The sequence below is a fragment of the Symphalangus syndactylus genome, chromosome 8 (genome assembly GCF_028878055.3).
Source record: "Symphalangus syndactylus isolate Jambi chromosome 8, NHGRI_mSymSyn1-v2.1_pri, whole genome shotgun sequence".
NCBI classification, from domain to species: Eukaryota; Metazoa; Chordata; class Mammalia; order Primates; family Hylobatidae; genus Symphalangus; species Symphalangus syndactylus.
Genome location: NC_072430.2, coordinates 135,299,194 through 135,319,881, shown reverse-complemented (window position 1 = coordinate 135,319,881; position 20,688 = coordinate 135,299,194). Strand labels below are relative to the sequence as shown.

Genomic DNA, 20,688 nt, shown 5'->3' with positions numbered 1-20,688 from the left:
GAGACTCCACAGGGTAGAATTAGAGGGCCCAGGTACTGAAATTGACTCACTAGGTGGGGGTGGGGGGCACTGAGACCATCTTGGGTGCTTGGAGAAAAGCTGGACAGGCAGGTGGCACAGGGGCAACAGTGGGGTCTGGAAGGGGAGCACTGGTGTATTCCTGACTGGGGGGATGGAGGAGAGTGGTAGAAGAAAGACTGGAAACCAGGGAGGGCATGGGCAGCCCTGGGAAGACTGCAGAAGTTGAAGATGTGCAGGACACACCAGGGTGGGCGGAGCGGTGCTCAGCGGGCACTAGATAGTGAGGCAGGTTATCAAAGCAGGGACTGTCCCAGGGATGTGGTCACCATGATTGTGGTCAAGGGGCCTGAAGGCATAGCTTAGCCTGCCTGGGCTCAGGCAGAGTGAAGGTACAGGCCCTGACTGCTCCTGCTCCTGCTCTAGAGACTGTTCCAGGGATCACCAGAGGCCTGGCAGGAAGCTGGTGGCTCGTGTGCAGGTCAGGCAGGGCCAGAGGCAGGCGGATGGGGCACTTTCTTCGGGAAGAGCTTGAAGAGGGCTGATGCCTCCACCCCAGGCTGTGATGAGCACTGTACCCAGTGGGGGGCTGGTGGCTGGAGGAGGGAGCATGTCCAGGAAAGGATTTCTGCAGGGCATCTAGCCATCCTCTCACTGCAGGGCTGTGATGGAGACCTGTGGACACATGACCACTGAGCGGACTGCTGCCCCAGTTTATTTATTTTGTTTATTTTATTTACTTATTTTTATTGTTTTGGAGACAGAGTCTTGCTCTGTTGCCCAGGCTGGAGTGCAGTGGCGTGATCTCAGCTTACTGCAACCTCTGCCTCCTGGGTTAAAGCAATTCTCCCGCCTCAGCCTCCTGAGGAACTGGGACTATAGGTGCACGTCGCCACACCTGGTTAATTTTTTTGTATTTTAGTAGAGACGGAGTTTTACCACGTTGCCCAGGCTGGTCTCGAACCCCTGAGCTCAGGTAATCAGCCTGCCTCGGTGCCTCAAAGTGCTAGGATTACAAGCTTGAGCCACCGTGCCCAGCCTGCTGCCCCAGTTTAGGACGTAGACAGAGGCTACTGTTCCTGCAGGGACCAGGGGAGCCCCATACCACTGAATGGCTGGTTTCTTCCCTTCATGAAGCAGTTCCTTCCAGCCACCCACGGGGACCCTGGCATGTGCAGGGCACCTCAGGAGAGAAAGGCAGAGCCCCGTGTTCAACTCAACACAGAAGAAGAACCCGCATTTCTCAGAGCAGCAAAGACTCAGATGGGAGCATCAGGAGGAGAGGCCATCCGGGTGGTCTGGGGCTGTGGAGCCAGGCTCTGAGGGCTCAGTGGGCCACTGACTTTGGGGTGGGGAGAGCAAGGGCTAGCCAGGCAGAGCCACAATAAAAATGATGACAGCTAATGGTAATTAGGGGTTGAAATTTGTACCTCCTTCTCTATGAGCATAAAATGAGATGCTCCGAGACAGTGCGCAGGGCCTGGCACCTGAGCGCACCTGCAGTTGTAGCTGTGATTATGACTCTACTCAGGCAGCCACAGCAAACTGATCACTGTGCCCTGTACCCTGGGTGCCCTTTCTGACTTTCCCTGCCCCCTCACTGCCCGGTCCTTCAGCGCTGGCGAGAGGTGACAGCACGCTGGCAGTCCTCACAGCCCTCGCTCGCTCTCGGCACCTCCTCTGCCTGGGCTCCCACTTTGGCGGCACTTGAGGAGCCCACTGCTGCACTGTGGGAGCCCCTTTCTGGGCTGGCCAAGGCGGGAGCCGGCTCCCTCAGCTTGCAGGGAGTGTGGAGGGAGAGGCGCGAGCGGGAACCGGGGCTGCATGCGGCGCTTGCGGGCCAGCTGGAGTTCCGGGTGGGCGTGGGCTTGGCAGGCCCCTCACTCAGAGCAGCCAGCCGGCCCCGCCGGCACCGGGCAATGAGGAGCTTAGCACCCAGGCCAGTGGCTGCGGAGGGTGTACTGGGTCCTCCAGCAGTGCCAACCCACCGGCACTGTGCTCGATTTCTCACCGGACCTTAGCTGCCTTCCCGCGGGGCAGGGCTCGGGACCTGCAGCCCGCCATGCCTGAGCCTCCCACCCCCTCCATGGGCTCCTGTGCCGCCCTAGCCTCCCTGACGAGCGCCACCCCCTGCTCCACGGCGCCCAGTCCCATCGACCACCCAAGGGCTGAGGAGTGCGAGCGCACGGCGCGGGACTGGCAGGCAGCTCCACCTGCAGCCCTGGTGCGGGATCCACTGGGTGAAGCCAGCTGGGCTCCTGAGTCTGGTGGAGATGTGGAGAACCTTTATGTCTAGCTCAGGGATTGTAAATACAGCAGTCGGCACTCTGTGTCTAGCTCAAGGTTTGTGAACACACCAATCAGCACCCTGTGTCTAGCTCGAGGTTTGTGGATGCACCAATTGACACTCTGTATCTAGCTGCTCTAGTGGGGCCTTGGAGAACCTTTGTGTTCATACTCTGTATCTAACTGATCTGATGGGGACGTGGAGAACTTTTATGTCTAGCTCAGGGATGGTAAACGCACCAATCAGCACCCTGTCAAAACAGACCACTCGGCTCTACCAATCAGCAGGATGTGGGTGGGGCCGGATAAGAGAATAAAAGCAGGCTGCCCGAGCTAGCAGTGGCAACCCGCTCGGGTCCCCTTCCACACTGTGGGAGCTTTGTTCTTTCGCTTTTGGTGATAAATCTTGCTACTGCTCACTCTGGGTCCACACTGCTTTTATGAGCTGTAACACTCACCGTGAAGGTCTGCAGCTTCACTCCTGAAGCCAGCGAGACCACAGCCCACCGGAAGGAATAAACAACTCCAGACGTGCCGCCTTAAGAGCTGTAACACTCACTGCGAAGGTCTGCAGCTTCACTCCTGAGCCAGCGAGACCACGAACCCACCAGGAGGAAGAAACTCCGAACACATCCCAACATCAGAAGGAACAAACTCCAGACATGCCACCTTTAGAACTGTAACACTCACCTCGAGGGTCCGCGGCTTCATTCTTGAAGTCAGTGAGACCAAGAACCCACCAATTCCGGACACACTGGGACCCTGCATGACAGTGTGGCAGCTCTACACCTGTGTGGCTTGTCATGGATTCTGCCACACCACACAGTGGATTAGGATGCCTTGTTCCTTCACGTTCACTGGGCCATTTCTACCAGGGGACAATTAGCAAAGTGAGTGCTGTTCTATGGTACCGGGAGAGGGTCGGGGACGACGGGCTCCCCAAAACACCGGGGCTCTGCTGAGGCCTCTGGAGAGATGTCTTCGCTGTCCAGGAGGGGGTCCTGGGTGTCCTTTCGGTTATTTTTGGGCAGCCCTGAGGCACTTTGGAGAATGCTCCAGAACCCAGGTGAGGAAACTCCACCCATCCCCAATCCAGGGAAGGAGGAACCTGATTCAAATGATCTCTATGCCTCAAAACCTGTTCCTTATCTGGAGGTAACCAGTTATTAATAGCCGTATTGGTTATTCATCTCCTCACCACCTTCGTGACTCCCCAACCACCCACGTGTGCATCCACCTGACCACTGGTCCACTCTGATGCTCCCGTGTCTCCCCTCCTGCCCCCACCCACCCACGGCGTGTCCCCCCAACCACAGGTCCACTCCGATGCTCCCACGTCTTCCCTCCTGCTCGGGCCCTCACCTGCTCCCACCAGTTACTGCCTTAGCCCCTCACTGGCTGGCTCCTTCCAGGAACCCCCTCCAGGCCACTCCCACTGAGCTACACAAGAGGCTTTTAGAAATGCAGGTCCCACAGGCTTGTTTCCCTTAATGGCTTTCAATTACCTTCAAGATAAAACCCAACTTCCTGGGCTGGGCCAGCAAGGCCCCCTCCTCTTGCAGACAGGTTGTTACCTCCTACTCAGTCCTTGAAGCCCCCCACCTCTGAGCCCACTCCCGCTACCTGGAACTGCTTCCTACCCCAAAGCTTTTTATCCCCCGGATTCCTACTCATCCTTAATTTTATTTTCAATGTTGATGTCACTGTCATATCTAGTTTTTTTCTTTCTTTTTTTTTTTTTTTTTTTTTTTTTGAGACGGAGTCTTGCTCTGTCGCCCAGGCTGGAGTGCAGTGGCGCAATCTCGGCTCACTGCAAGCTCCGCCTCCCGGGTTCACGATTTTTTTTTTTAGTAGAGACGGGGTTTCACCGTGGTCTCGATCTCCTGACCTCGTGATCCGCCCGCCTCGGCCTCCCAAAGTGCTGGGATTATAAGTGTGAGCCACCGCGCCCGGCCAGTTTTTTTCTTTTTTTTTTTTTTTTCCACGCCCTCTGCTCACTGCAACGTCCGCCTCTCAGGTTCAAATGTTTCTCTTGCCTCAGCCTCCAGAGTAGCTGGGATTACAGGAGCCCAACATCATGCCCGGCCAATTTTTTGTATTTTTAGTATAGACGGGGTTTCACCATTTTGGCCAGGCTGGTCTCGAACTCCTGACCTCAGGTGATCCACCCGCCTCAGCCTCCCAAAGTGTTGGGATTACAGGCGTGAGCCATCACGCCTGGCCCACTTTCTTATATCTAGGTTTTTAAGTGTTAAATAAAAATGTCTATCGTGTTTGCTGGCTTATAGGAGGAATGCAGGATTCTGCAGCTCAAACGTCGCTGGCTCCGGGTGCCTCCTCAACTCCCCTATTCTGGGTGGCCCTCAAGGGTGAGCACCAGGTGGCGTGTATGGGGTTGCTCATGGCTGCCTCCACCACAGGACCCTATGCTCCTTAGAACACATTTTTAAACATTTAATCCTCAATGCCCAGCACAGTTCCTGAATTATATTAGGTGCTGAATGCACGGGTAGCAGCAAGTTCTATTTCCAAGCTACAGATTCGACTTTGAATCAAAAAAGACCTTAATTATTCCACACCTCAGTCTCTATCTAAGGCCCCATTTCTGTCTCATGGTGGAATCCCACAGTCAGTTCCAAGTTCCAGTTAATCCACCACTTCTGAGACCCCTGCCCCACAATCCACTTTACACTCGATTTATTCCGTTTTCCTTTTCCTCACTTTTATAGCAGAGTCCAAGTTGGGGGGCCTCTGTGAGGAGTCCAGGCATCCTGGGGGGTGTTCAAGGCTTGCTGGCCTGGGCTCCTTCCTTTGTGTCGCAGTCGGCACCATCCTGCGGCCTTTGCTGAGATGCATTTGCCACAGCAAGAAAGGGGACAAGCTCTGGAAGCAGGGTCAGGTGGCTTTATTACAGGAAAGGGGCCCCAATCCAGAGCCCAAGAGAGGGTTCTTGGATCTCATGCAAGAAAGAATTCAGGGTGAGTCCATAAAATGAAAGCAAGTTTATCAAGAAAGTAAAGGGCCAAGTTCAGTGGCTCATGGTTGTAACCCCAGCACTTTGGGAGGCTGAGGAGGGTAGATCACCTGAGGTCAGGAGTTCGAGACCAGCCCGGTCAACATGGTGAAATCCCCTCTCTACTAAAAATACAAAAATTAGCCAGGCGAGGTGGCAGGCGCCTGTAATCCTAGGTACTCGTGAGGCTGAGGTGGGAGAATTGCTTGAACTCAGGAGGCGGAGGTTGTAGTGAACCGAGATTGCGCCATTGCACTCCAGTTTGGGCGATAGAGTGAGACTCCCTCTCAAAAAAAAAAAAAAATAAATAAAAAATAAAGGAATAAAAGAATGGCTACTCCATAAACAGAGCAGCCCTGCTTGTTGCCCATTTTTATGGTTATTTCTTGAAGATATACTAAACAAGGAGTGGATTATTTATGCCTCCCCTTTTAGACCATGTAGGGTAACTTCCTGACATTGGCAAGGCATTTGTAAACTGTCATGGCGCTGGTGGGAGTGTAGCAGTGAGGATGATCACAAGTCACTCTTATGGCCATCTTGGTTTTGGTGGGTTTTAGCTGGCTTCTTTACTGCAACCTGTTTATCAGCAAGGTTTTTATGATGACCTGTATTTTGTACTGACCTCCTATCTCATCCTGTGACTTAGAATGCCTTACCATCTGGGAATGCAGGCCAGTAGGTCTCAGCCTCATTTTAGCCAGCTCCTAATCAAGATGGAGTTGCTGTGGTTCAAACGCCTTTGACAGCTTCATTCATATCAAAGAGCCCCTTTTCTTTGCCAATCCTCAACCTCAACATCCTACCTGAAAAAACAGAGTTGTGAGTAGGAGGTGGTGATGAAGCAGGAGAATAGGGCCTGGAGGCAGGGAACCTGGAAACACTTCAGTGATGACAGCAAATATCTTCTTCGTTCACAAAGGGTGTACATCTAGTAAATGACTTTGTAACTTTACTTCATCCTCTTCATTTACACAGTAACCAGTGGAAACCTCTAGAGGGTATTTAAACCCCAGAAAATTCTGTAACTGGGCCTTAAGGCCGCTGGCTTGGGCCGCTCCCACCCTGTGGAGTGTGCTTTCATTTTCAATAAATCTCTGCTTTTGTTTTTTATTCTTTCCTTGCATTTTTTGTGGGTTTTGTCCAATTCATTGTTCAAAACGCCAAGAACCTGGTAACAGTGACAGGCAGTCAAGTCCCCAGCTCCATCTCCTGCCTCACAGGTGGGGAGAGCAGGAAGAGCACCTTCTCCCAGCTTTGAATATGCAGAAAGGCCTCCTAGGTTTGGGCTGGAGTGGGAAGCAAAGCGGGTGGTTTTTGTAGGTGTCTGCTCGTCATGCTAAAGTGGGGAGGATGTTTAGGTGGTTGGGGGCAGGGGTCGCGGCACCCACCAAGGGGTAGAGCAACTGTGTGGGAGGCTGGCAGAATGGCGGAGAGGCTCAGTAAGAAAAGGAACATCTATTTTGCCACTGTGGGTGGGCTGGGACCTGTCTGTCTTCCCAAGATTTCAATAATGTTGCCTACACCCAAGTTGGAGTGCTCCCCTGGGGAAGGAAGGGAGGTTCTTTCTATCCCAGGTTTGAAACATTTCCCACCCCCTTGCCTTTGGGGAGGCTCTGGGAAAGGCAGCTGCATATACCCCAAGACTTTGGTCCTGGTGTGACCAGCAGCCAGGTGACCAGTGGCCTCCGTGGAGCAGATGGTTCTGGGAAGGGGTCACCTTTGAGGAGCAGAGTCACCTGTTAGGCCTGAGATATGGAGGAGGCAACCACTTCACCCTCCTTTATGAACACATTAGCGTTTTCAATAAGCACCTAGGGTGATTTTTATGTACACTAACAATCTGTAAAAGAAAAACTGGGCAGGTGCCGTGGCTCACGCCTGTAATCCCAGCACTTTAGGAGGCCGAGGCAGGCAGATCACTTGAGTTCAGGAGTTCGAGACCAGCCTGGCCAACATGGTGAAACCCTGTCTCTACTAAGAATACAAAAATTAGCCGGCCATGGTGGCGGGTGCCTGTAATTCCAAATACTCGGGAGGCTGAGGCAGGAGAATAGCTTGAACCTGGGAGGCAGAGGTTGCAGTGGGCTGAGGTTGTGCCACTGCACTCCTGCCTGGGCGACAGAGAGTGAGACTTTTTCAAAAAAAGAAAAGAAAAAAAGAAAAAGAAAAAGGAAAGGAAAAGAAAAAAATTGTCCCCAAAATGGTCTGGGACAAAATGTTTTGTGTGTGATGCAATTAACAACTTCCTTCTGGGAAAAAATAATCAACATTCCTGGGGAAATGCATAAGCCATTTTCTGATCTACTTTAATGGAATTAAAGCTGATTCTGGGAAACCAGTGCCCCTCCCATCTAGCTGCCTTGAAGAAAGGCGGGCTAGTGGACATTTATACGTATAAGGACCTGGAAATGGCTCTTTCTCACCTCCCTCCACAAAGAGTCTATGATACTGTTATATATAAAGTTTCGGTGCTGCAAAAGAAATAGCACTCAAATATAAAATCTTCTTTTTAATTCTCAGCAAGGCAAGTTACTTCTATAGAAGGGTGCGCCCTTACAGATGAAGCAATGGTGAGTGCACACCTGGACAAGGGAGGGGAAGGGGTTCTTATCCCTGACGCACGTGGCCCCTGCTGCTGTGTCGTTCCCCTACTGGCTAGGGTTAGACTGCACAGGCTAAACTAATTCCAAATGGCTAATTTGAAAAGAATGACGGAGTGAGTCCTTTGGCGGGAGTCAAGGCAGAGCAGGTAGCAGGTAATAGGAATGAGTTAGGGTGGAGCAGGTGATCAGAATGAGTTAGGGTGGAGTAGGTAATTGAAAAAGGTTGCTTTATGAGGAAGTTTAAAAGTAGAAGGCAAAGAATTGAACATACTGACATATTCTTTGAAAAGAAATTTACAACTCATATCTAACAATACAAAAAGTATTTGCTGCAATAACAATAAAACACATGGTAGAAGGCCAGCCAGAGTTGAAGCTGAGATAGACAGAAATGGGCATGCGGTGATCTATGTGCTCAGGTGGGGCCTGGAAGGGAATGCCACATCCTGAGGAGTGGGGGAGCCCAACACCAGGAGCCTGGCCCTCGGTTTCCATGTCCATATGGATGCCAGTTGCCTTGCCTCCCCTGCAGGCTGTGAAAATCAAATGAGGGAAGGATTCGATGGGAACATCCTTGGAAAAGTAGAAGGCAGCTTGCAAGTCAGGGATTATTACTACTGCCATCTTATTCAGAAATAACCTGCCCCATGCCAAAAAAGCCCAGGATGACTTCTGGGTATACACCCAAAAGAACTGAAGCAAGGATTCAAAGAGATACCTGTACACTCATGTTCACAGCAGCACTTTTCTCAACAGCTAAAACGTGGAAGCTATCCAAGTGCCCATTGATGGATGAATGGATAAGCAAAGTGTGGTCTCTCCATAGAATAGAATATTATTCAGCCTTAAAAAGGAAGAAGCTTTTGACAGATGGTACAACAGGGATGAGCCTTGAGGACATTATGCTAAGTGAAATAAGCCAGTCACAAAAAGACAAATACCTTATGATTCCACTTATGGGGGTACCTAGAGTAGTCAAAATCATAGAGGCAGAAAGTACAATGGTGGTGCCAGGGGCTGGGGGAGGGGGAGAATGAGGAGTTACTATTTAATGGGTGCAGAGTTTCAGTTTTACAGGATGAAAAGTGTTCTGGAGATGGATGGTGGTGATGGGTGTGAGGCAGGAGAACAGGGTCTGGAGGCAGGGAGCATAAGTCCGATTCATGCTGATTTCCTAGAATGAAATCAAATGGAAACACTTCAGCTATGACAGGAAATAGGGCGTACACCAAGTAACCAGTGGAAACCTCTGGAGAGTACTTTTTGTTTTTTTAATTGAGATGGAGTCTTGCTCTGTTGCCCAGGCTGGAGTGCAGTGGCACGATCTCCGCTCACTGCAAGCTCTGCCTCCTGGGTTCACGCCATTCTCCTGCCTCAGTCTCCCGTGTAGCTGGGACTACAGGCGCCTGCCACCATGCCCAGCTAATTTTTTTTGTATTTTTAGTAAAGACAGAGTTTCACCGTGTTTGCCAGGATGGTCTCGATCTCCTGACCTCGTGATCAGCCCGCCTCGGCCTCCCAAAGTGCTGGGATTACAGGCACGAGCCACCGCGCCCGGCTAGAGAGTACTTAAACCCCAGAAAATTCTGTAACCGAGGCTCTTGAGTCCCTATGCTTGGGCGCTCCCACCCTGTGGAGTGTGCTTTCATTTTCAATAAATCTCTGCTTTTGTTGCTTTATTCTTTCCTTGCTTTGTTTATGCATGTTGTCCGATTCTTTGTTCAAGATTCCAAGAACTTGGACACCTTCCGCTGGTCTCAGTTGCACAACAAGATGAACGTAATTAACACCCACTGAACATTACACTCAAAAATTGTTAAGACGGTACATTTTATGTTCTGTGTATTTTGCCACAATAAAAAAAAAAAAAAAACTTTTTAAAAAGCAAAGAAAGAAAAACTCAGGATGCATGTTTTATGCTGATTTCCCTAAAACAGGCCTTCATTTCAAGAGCATGTGATGCCCCTATCACCTGCTTCAAGATGCGTACATCTTGCCCTCTGCATTTTCTCTATTAATTCTGTCTGCTCCTGCTTGAAGAACTCTGAATCACATAGGCTTCTCCGTCTTCCTGACTTTCCTCCTTGTGGCCTCGCACCCAGAATCTCCACCATTCAGGCCACCGCTGCATCAATTTCAGCAAAGCCTGAGCCACAAGAGCTACTGTTCCCTGTAAGCCCTCTGCAGCCTCTCCTCCGCCTGTCCCCACCCCCAGCACAGGCACCATGTCTGTCTCTCTGCTGATTATGAGATAGCACATGGCTGTTAGGTCTGCTTGAATAAGCTCTTTTGTCCCCGAGAATTTTCCCATGTCAAACATTTAGTTTGTTGTGTTATGGGTCAGTGAACAAGGAGATAAGTCTGAATTCTTAAATAACCTTGTGGACACAAGACATCTGTCTGGAAGGCAATCAAACAACATCTGTCACACTGCCCCCAACTTTTAAATCCCTTTCTTAAAAAATAGACCATTATTTTATGCTTTCAATCCTAAAGAAATATGAAAGTCTCTCAATCTCCCCACTCAACCCCCTTTTCCAGCACCTATTTTTTTTTTTTTTTTTGAGACGGAGTCTCGTTCTGTCGCCCAGGCTGGAGTGCAGTAGCGCGATCTCAGCTACTGCAACCTCCGCCTCCTGAGTTCAAGCAATTCTCCTGCCTCAGCCTCCTGAGTAGCTGGGATTACAGGCGCCCACCACCACCCCCAGTTAATTTTTGTATTTTTAGTAGAAATGGGGTTTCACTATGTTGGTCAGGCTGGTCTCGAACCCCTGACCTCATGATCCACCCACTTCTGCTTCCCAAAGTGCTGGGATTATAGGCATAAGCCACCGTGCCCGGCCCTTCCAGCACCTATTAACTATTGTTAGTAATTTGGTGTCTATTGCTCGGATTTTTTTATCTGCATCTGCTAACATAGTATTATTACTATCATCATCCTTATTATCATGTTACTATAGATATTGTTTTGCAACTTGCTTTTTGACTTAACATATCTTGAACTTTTTTTAGTATTAAGATCTCATTCTTTTTTTTTAGATGGAGTCTCGCACTGTTGCCCAGGCTGGAGTGCAGTGGTGTGATCTCGGCTCACTGCAACCTCCGCCTCCCAAGTTAAGTGATTCTCCTGCCTCAGCCTCCTGAGTAGCTGGGATTACAGGCATGTGCCAGCATGCCCAGCTAATTTTTTATGTTTTTAGTAGAGACAGGTTTCACCATGTTAGCAAGGATGGTCTCGATCTCCTGACCTGGTGATCTGCCTGCCTCAGCCTCCCAAAGTGCTGGGATTACAGGCTTGAGCCACCACACCCAACCTTGGATCTCATTCTTTTAACAGTTATATAATGTTCCATTGTGTCTATTAAGATGTGTTTATTTAATGAGTTCCCTATTGATTGGTATTTGAAATTCCACCTACCCCCTCCCAATTTTTATAATCCTTTATGTAAACAATATTGCAATGGATATCCTTGAATATATATTTGTATACTTGTGATAATATTTGTGGGTATAGGATATATTTCTAGAAACAGAAATATTGGGTCAAAGGTATATATTTAAAATTTAGTAGGGGCCAGGCACTGTGGTTCACGCCTACAATCCCAGTACTTTGGGAGGTCAAGGTGGGCAGATCACCAGAGCTCAGGGGACCAGCCTGGGCCACGTGGTGAGACCCCATCTCTACAAAAAAATGCAAAAATTAGCCAAGCATAGTGGTGCACACTTGTGATCCCAGCTACTCTGGAGGCTGAGATGGGAGAATCACTTGAGCCTGGGAGGTGGGGTTGCAGTCAGCTGAGGTTGCACCACTGCACTCCAGCCTGGGTGACAGAGCGAGCAAGACCCCTTCTCAAACAAAACAAAACAAAGCAAAGCAAAGCAAAACAAAACAAAACAAAAAATTCAGTAGGCATTGCCAAATTGACAAGGCAAGTATAGTTACGGGTCAACTTGTAGATTATTTGAAGCTTGAAAATGCCACTGGACACCTGGAGGAGGAACTGGTACCAGCAATGAGAAGGAAACCATGGTGTACCCTGGGTACATCTGATGGTGTTTCTTTTTTCTTTTTTGAGATGGAGTTTTGCTCTTGTTTCCCAGGCTGGAGTGCAGTGGTGCAATCTCGGCTCATTGCAACCTCTGCCTCCTGGGTTCAAGTGATTCTCCTGCCTCAGCCTCCTGAGTAGCTGGGTGTACAGGCGTGCGCCATCATGCCCAGCTGATTTTTTGTATTTTTAGTAGAGACAGGGTTTCATCATGTTTGGCCAGGCTGTTCTCAAACTCCTGACCTCAGGTTATCCACCTGCCTCGGCCTCCCAAAGTGCTGGGATTACAGGGGTGAGCCATCAAGCCCGGCTTCCTCCAGCTGCTTGTAAGATTTTGTGTGAGTGGACCAATCTAGGAGAGGACCGGGGCATGAACTGTTGGTCTGGGAAGGAAGAAGGCATCAGTTGAATGAATTCCAAGAAGCTGGATCTGAATGGTGTGGATATCTATGAGCTTGTCTGATTAGCACCCATCCATCTTTTGGAAACAGCACATCCCATTGGAGAGGCCTTCTTTGGGAGACCTCTCCCCACCTCCAACTCCAACCACAGGGGCCTCATGGGAGCTGCCTATTCTATTGTTGGCCAGACAAGCCAGGGGTCAGTATTTATAATCTCTGGCTACCCAGAGCGAGACTCCGTCTCAAAAAAAAAAAAAGAAGCCTTCCTTAGCAATCTTTGAATGGGAAGTAAATGAAAAGAGGTCTTGTTCCAAATGAGGGGACTGGAAATACGTGTGTCCAGAGTCTGCCACAGGCCATGGAGTGTAGAAAAAGACATTTGGAATTAGCTGGGCATGGTGGCTCACACCTGTAATCCCAGCTACTCAGGTGGCTGAGGCAGGAGAATCGCTTGAACTTGGAACGGGGAGGCTGCAGTGAGCCAAGACTGCACCACTGCACTCCAGCCTGGGGAACAGAGGAAGACTCTGTCACAAAAAAAGAAAAAAAAAGAAAGAAAGAACGAACGAACGAAAGAAAAAGACATTAGGAGAGACTGAAGCTAACTTCTAAACAGAAGCTGAGACAAAAAGCGAAGAAAATTCCAGAGCCCAGGTGGTGAGTGAGGCCCTAATTCTTGCCATCTCCAAGGCCAACGATTTCTGGTTCCTTTCTATCCTCTTGACATCGGTCAAAAAATTAGCTTTGTCTATTTTTGACTTTCATGTAATGGAATCATACAATTTCTACTCATTTCTCCTAGCTTCTTTCACTCAACAGTAGGTGAATGAGATTTTATCGAAGTTGTCACACATAGTAGGAGACTTTCATTTTTTTTTTGAGAAGGAGTCTTGCTCTGTCGACCAGGCTAGAGTGCAGTGGTGTGATCTTTGCTCACTGCAACCTCTGCCTCCTGGGTTCAAGCGATTCTCTTGACTCAGCCTCCTGAGCAGCTGGGATTACAGGCACCCACCACCGCACCCAGCTATTTTTTTTTTTCTTTTTGTATTTTTAGTAGAGACGGGGTTTCACCATCTTGGCCAGGCTGGTCTTGAACTCCCGACCTCGTGATCCACTCACCTTGGCCTCCCAAAGTGCTGGGATTATAGGCGTGAGCCACCACGCCCGGCCAAGTCTTTCATTTTAATTGCTTCATAGTATTCCAATTATCTTGGGTAGAATTTTGGGGGCCACATGGTAACTCTGTGAACCTTTTGAAGAACTGCCAAACTGTTTTCCAAAGTAGCTGCACCAGTTTAAGCTCCTACCATCAAAATACGAAGGTTTCAATTTCTCCACAACCACACCAATACGCGTTATTGTCTGTCTTTGATTATAGTTATCCTAGTGGGTGTGGTTTTGATTTGCATTTCCCTAATGACTAATGATGTTGAGCATCTTCTCATGTGCTTGTTGGCCATTTGTATGTCTTTTTTGGAGAAATGTCTATTCAAGTCCTTTGTCCATTTTAAAACTGGGTTACTTGTTTCTTTTATTGAGTTGTAGTAGTTCTTTAAATATTCTGGATGCTAGACCCCCCTCCCTCTTTTTTTTTCTTTGAGACAGAGTCTCACTCTGTCACCCAGGCTGGAGTGCAGTGTCCCGATCTCAGCTCACTGCAACCTCCACCACCTGGGTTCAAGCGATTTTGTGTCTCAGCCTCTCAAGTAGCTGGGACTACAGGCACGTGGCACGATGCCTGGCTAATTTTTTGTATTTTAGTAGAGAGGAGGTTTCACTATGTTGGCCAGGCTTGTCTTGAACTCCCAGCTTCAGGATGTTACAGGAAAGGGGTCAGGATTCAGACCCCAAGAGAGAGTTCTTGGATCTTGTGCAAGAAAGAATTCAGGGTGCGTCCATAAAGTAAACTGAAAGCAAGTTTATTAGGAAAGTAAAGGAATAAAAGTATGGCTACTCCATAGCAGAGCAGCCCCGAGGGCTGCTGGTTGCTTATTTTTTATGGTTATTTCTTGATTATATGCAAACAATGGGTGGGTTATTCATGCTTCCCCTTTTAGACCATATAGGGTAACTTCCTGACGTTGCCATGGCATCTGTAAACTGTCATGGCGCTGGTGGGAGTGTAGCAGTGAGGACCACCAGAGGTCACTCTCTTGGTCATCTTAGTTTGGGTGGGTTTTAGCTGGCTTCTTTACTGCAACCTGTTTTATCAGCAAGGTCTTTATGACCTGTATTTTGTGCTGACCTTCTATCTCATCCAGTGACTTAGAAGGGCTGGCCGGGCGTGGTGGCTCACGCTTGTAATCCCAGCACTTTGGGAGGCCGAGGCGGGTGGATCACGAGGTCAGGAGATCGAGACTACGGTGAAACCCCGTCTCTACTAAAAAAAATACAAAAAATTAGCCGGGCGTGGTGGCGGGCGCCTGTAGTCCCAGCTACTCGGAGAGGCTGAGGCAGGAGAATGGCGTGAACCCGGGAGGCGGAGCTTGCAGTGAGCCGAGATTGCGCCACTGCACTCCAGCCTGGGCGACAGAGCGAGACTCTGTCTCAAAAAAAAAAAAAAAAAAAAAAAAAAAAAAGAAGGGCTAACCATCTGGGGATGCAGCCCAGTAGGTTTCAGCCTTATTTTACCCAGCTCCTAATCAAGACAGAGTTGCTCTGGTTCAAACACCTCAGACAAGGTGATCCACTCACCTTGGCCTCCCAGAGTGCTGGGATTGTCACTGCCCTGACACTTCAATACTATCTTGTTTTTTTTTTCTTATTAATATAAGAAGACAGGAATGTCAGGCCTCTGAGCCCAAGCTAAGCCATCATATCCCCCGTGACCTGCATGTATACATCCAGATGGCCTGGAGCAACTGAAGAATCACAAAAGAGGTGAAAATGGCCGGTTCCTGCCTTAACTGATGACATTCCACCATTGTGATTTGTTCCTGCCCCACCTTAACTGATCGATAAACCTTGTGAAATTCCTTAGAAGCTCCCCCACTGAGCACCTTGTGACCCCCGCCCCTGCCCGCAAGAGAAAAACCCCCTTTGACTATAATTTTCCACTACCTACCCAAATCCTATAAAACTGCGCCACCCCTATCTCCCTTCGCTGACTCTTTTTGGACTCAGCCACCCTGCACCCAGGTGATTACAAAGCTTTATTGCTCACACAAAGCCTGTTTGGTGGTCTCTTTACACGAACGCGCGTGACAGGGATTACAGGCATGACCCACCGCACCCAGCCTAGGCTAGACTCTTAATCACACGTGGCTTGCAGATATTTTCTCCCATTCTGGAGCCGATTTGTGTTTTAAAAAGATCTCTCTGGCTGCTAGTTGGACAGTAGATTGTGCAGAGGAAGCAGAGCTAGAAGCCGGGTGAACAGAGAGGAGTGAATGCAGTCATCTAGAGGAGAGATGACGGTGGTCAGAATACGTTTCGACCCTCTAAGTTGTGAGGCACAGCCTTGGGTCTGCTTTAACATCTGGGTCTGCTTCTGGCCCTGGCACTGCCTTTGACCCTGGCTTCTCCAAACCCCTAGACTCTGATGGGTTTTTCCATCCATAGTTTTACTCACCCAAGCCTGATTTCAGTTTATGTCTGTGTCCCCATTTTCCCTTCAATTTCCTTATATATTAGTTTTTTTTTTTTTACAGGGTCTCGTTCTGTTACCCAAGCTGGAGTGCAGTGGCAAGATCATGGCTCATTGCAGCCCTGAACTCCTGAACTCAAGTGCTCCTCCCACCTCAGCCTCCAGAGAGCTGGGGCTACAGGCGTGTGCTACCATGCCTGGCTAATTTTTTAAAAAACTGTTTTTGTAGAGAAGGGGTTTGTGTTTTTCGGGCTTCTTCTATATTAATTTTATCTTTCCAAATTAGATCGTTTTGTGCATCACCTCACATCCCTTTTGTAATGAGGAATGAGAATAAAGCATGAGAAAATAAAGGGGGGTAGATAGGGAACTGGAGGATGGACTTCTGACCTCTATGGACTCACAGAAGCTGAGCCACTGCTCCTTCTCCCCATGCCTGCCCTTCCCTCAGCTAGTCTGGTTCTAACTTAAAGCTCCATTTCCCAGATTTACATTTGCCCATGATGCACTGGGAGCCTGGTAAGTGACTCAGGAGTGGACAGAGGCAATAGAAAGCTTTGGGAGAAAGCCCACAGATCCTTGAAAACACAGACACTCCATTGTTTTCTAGTCTGGAACATCACTTTCAGAATCTGCCTGTCACTGAGCTTTCTTAGGCATGAACCGAATCAGGAACGTCCCACCCTTTATTCTGTGAGTTAAGACTCGGCTGCAAAAGTTGCTGGATATAAAGTCTATATACAAGAATCAATGGGATTTTTACAAGCTAGAAACAAACCAGTAGAAATAATTTTTCTTGGCCAGGCGCAGTGGCTCACAACCATAATCCCAGCAATTTGGGAGGCCGAGGTGGGTGGATCACCTGAGGTAGGAAGTTCGAGACCAGCCCGGCCAACATGGGGAAACCCCGTCTCTACTAAAAATACAAAAATAAGCCGAGCATGGTGGCGCATGCTTGTAATCCCAGCTACATGGGAGGCTGAGGCATGAGAATCGCTTGAACCCAGGAGGATAGAGTTGCAGTGAGACGAGATCATGCCACTGCACTCCAGCCGGGACAACAGAGCAAGACTTCGTCTCAAAAAAAAAAAAAAAATTTCTCACCCCCCTTTTTTGAGACAGTCTTGCCCTGTCACCCAGGCTGGAGTGCAGTGGCATGATCTCGTCTCACTGCAACTCTCTCCTCCTGGGTTCAAGCGATTCTCATGCCTCAGCCTCCTGAGTAGCTGGGATTACACCTGCCACCACACCTGGCTAATTTTCATATTTTTAGTAGAGATAGGGTTTCACCATGTTAGCCAGGCTGGTCTCGAACTCCTGACCTCAACTGATCTGCCTGCCTTGGCCTCCCAAAGTGCTGGGATTACAGGAGTGAGCCACCACACCTAGCCAGTTTTTCTTTTAAATTTTAGAGACAGGGTCTTGCTATTTCACTTAGGCTGGAGTACAATAGCTATTTATAGGCCCAATCATAGAACACTGCAGTCTTGAACTCTTGGCCTCAAGAAATCTTCCTGCCTCAGCCTCTTGAATAGCTGAGATTACAGGTGTGCACCATTGTGCCAGCCAGAAACGATTTTTTTTTTTTTGGAGTCATGCAATCGTGGCTCATTACAGCCTCAACAATCTGGGGCTCAAGTGATCCTCCCACCTCAGCCTCCTGAGTAGCAGGGATTATAGGCGTGTGCCACCATACTTGGCCAATTTTTAAAATGTTTTTGTAGAGACAAGGTCTCTGTGTTGCCCAAGCTGGTTTCGAACTCCTAGGCTCAAGAAATCTGCCTGCCTCCCAAAGTGCTGGGATTATAGGTGTGAGCCACCACACATGGTCCAGAAATAAAAAATTTTAAGGAAGTATTATGTAGAACAACCAGGGCTGGGACTGGAATGAGGCAAGAGAGGTATCTAAGACACAAAATGTGAGGAGGCATTTACCCTCCTCTTCTCTTGCCTCACCCTACTCCTGCCCTTGAGAAACTATCAGAAAGGGTCGGGCGCAAGGGCAGCATGGCTCATACCTGTAATCCCGGCACTTTGGGAGGCCGAGGTGGGCAGATCACTTGAGGCTAGGAGACCAGCCTGGCCACGATGGTGAAACCCTGTCTCTGCTAAAAATACAAAAATTAGCTGGGTGTGGTGGTGAGCTCCTGTGGTCCCAGCTACTCAGGAGCCTGAGGTGGGAGGATCACCTGAGCCCAGGGAGATCAAGGCTGCAGTGAGCCAGGATGGTGTCACTGCACTCTGGCCTTGGTGACAGAGTGAGACCCTGTCTCAAAAAAGAAAAAAAAGAGAAAAAAGACTAAATTTTACTGTAGGTAAATTACACTTTAGTTTTTAAAAAAGGAAAAAACAAATAAGGCCCTTGGGCTATTGGAAACTAGCTACCCTGATCAGCCAAAGTACCCCAGCTCTATAAGCTCACATCATGTGAGCTCGAGCCCTGTATGCACTTCGCCCCACTCTTAAGGGCACCACGGGAGGAAACGGAAAGTTCAAGAGGCAGGAAGAAGTCAGAAGAGCCATGTGATGAGTATCTAACTCTATTTAGCTTCATTTCAAGATGTGGTGAACATGCAGAAGAGAATGAAAAACTCCCACTGCCTCTTGTCCCCAGGTTTTAGGCAGGAAACTTGATTATGAGTAAAATAATTGAGTGATTGGTTTATTGGACAGACAAGTGACAGGAAACATTCCACCACCCGCCCCCGTGTCCCCCGCCCTCCTGCCCACTCGAACCTGCTGTTTGACATCATCTTGTCTATTTCTGCTGTCTTGGTTTGGGTGTCCCTGGAAACAGACCCTGAGACATGAACTGGGTATAAATAGTGAGGAAGTGAGATAGGAAAGGGAATGGGCCATTAAAGAGTGAGTTTTCAGACCAGAGGTCACAGCATTATCCTGACTGAGGGGCAGGAAGCTGTGGTACTTACCCAATGACTTCCTGTCCCTCCTTGGTTGAAGACTACTTCCAGGCACTTGACCACTCCAGCACTTCCTGTTTGCCTTGCTCGAGGGTTGAGCACCCTCCCTGGCCAGATAAAAGCTGTCAGGCAGAGGCTTGGGTATTGGCAATACAAGGCCTTCCTGCATAGGTTGAATGCCTGGGATGTGAGCACAACAGTGCTCATTAGACCTGGTTAAAATCTGGGGATGGCCCATAGTTTTTCCGGGACCTTTTAGTTATAAGAACAGACTCCTTTTAACAATAAAAAAGAGTCTTATCTCTTCTAATATTCAATATTTTATCCTACTAACGCCCTCTACCCTGCTTCAGCTGGGGCCTGTCTTAGTCCAGGAACTATGGGGAGTGGTCTGATCGCTTTTCTGACTCTCAACCTCTGGTCTCCTTCATCACCTGTTCTTTTGGTCTCTGCAGGACTAGATTGGGCAGGGGAAGAGAGGTGAGGGGCAGGAAGGGCTTTGGTTGACCTGCTCTGTTGTAATTTTAGGTGGGAACTCCATGGAACTGGATGACTCCTCCTGCTGCCCAATTGATCACCAATGCAAGGCCCCTGTTTCTGGTTCATTCCCCTGCTTTACTTGCAGCAAGTTCTCTTGGGCAGAGTCTCTCTCAAGGACACCTGGCCCAGCTCCTTTCAGCGAGCCCATCTCTGGCCTCTGGGAGATGCACATCTATCCTTGTCCCACTAGGCTCTGGAAGTGCAGGCCCTTCCCACCACCACCATCATGTCTCTTCCTGCATTTGCCAAGCTGGGTGAGTTCCAGCCATGGCCTCCAGGCTTTAGATTCTTTGGGTATGGCTTCAGTCCCGAGTCCTTCATGTCTATCTCTCCAAGGGATTCCTTATTTTTTAATTTTTTAATTAATTTTTATTTTTTGAGATGGAGTCTCGCTCTGTAGCCCAGGGTGGAGTGCAATGGCGTGATCTTGACTCACTACAACCTCCACCTCCCAGGTTCAAGCGATTCTCCTGCCTCAGCCTCCCAAGTAGCTGGGATTACAGGCGTGTGCCACCATGCGTGGCTGATTTTGTATTTTTAGTAGAAATGGGGTTTCATCATGTTGGTTAGGCTGGTCTCGAACTCCTGACCTCAGGTGATCCACCCGCCGCAGCCTCCTAAAGTGCTGGGATTACAGGCATGAGCCCCCGCAGCCAGCCTCCAACGGATTCTTTTAAAGCCCCTTACTTGGCTTGAGGTGGTACAGTCTGCCCTTGTTGCCAGCTTGTCAGCTGGGAAGCTTTGGGTTGCAAGAATGCCAAATTTCAGTTAAACTGGTTTAAATATAAAGCCTTCGACTGTTAGACATTCAGTGTTTCAGGGCAGACTGATCTTGTGGTTTAAAGACATCTCCCATAATCTGGGACCTTTGAGTCTCTCTGCTCTGTTGCTCACCCTGTTGGCTGCTTCTGAAGATGGCTATTGCCAGATGTAATCCAAGCCTTATGCTTTCTGGTTCATGTCTAGTTGGCTCACATCCTTCTCGAGGAGCCCTCTGTCCCACTATTCTAAAGGAGAGTGCTGAGAGCCACTCTGATCGGCCCAGTTAAAGACGTGTCCACCTCCAAACCAACGGCTTATGGAGGAGAAAATAAAAAATGCTGATTGGCTAAGCCATCTCAATGGTTTCCTGTATGCAGAAGGGGTAAATATATGAATGAAAATTTGGGTATTGTTAGGAAGAGGGGAATGGATGCTGAGTAGTTAGGGAATGGATGCTGAGAATGCATTAGTTTCCTGGGGCTGCCATAACAAAGTACAGTCATGCATTG

General features: G+C 48.9%; 1 protein-coding gene across 1 annotated transcript in view; it reads left to right on the top strand.

Moving 5' to 3' along the window:
• The first annotated feature begins 2,645 nt into the window (after positions 1-2,645).
• LOC129488549 (nuclear body protein SP140-like protein) overlaps positions 2,646-20,688 on the top strand; it is a 79,886-nt gene continuing 61,843 nt past the window's right edge. Inside the window, exons 1-2 of the mRNA XM_063645248.1 lie at positions 2,646-3,194; positions 10,963-11,036. Of these exons, the coding sequence (XP_063501318.1) occupies positions 3,108-3,194; positions 10,963-11,036 (161 nt within the window). The 5' untranslated portion in view covers positions 2,646-3,107. The remainder of the gene's footprint in view (positions 3,195-10,962; positions 11,037-20,688) is intronic.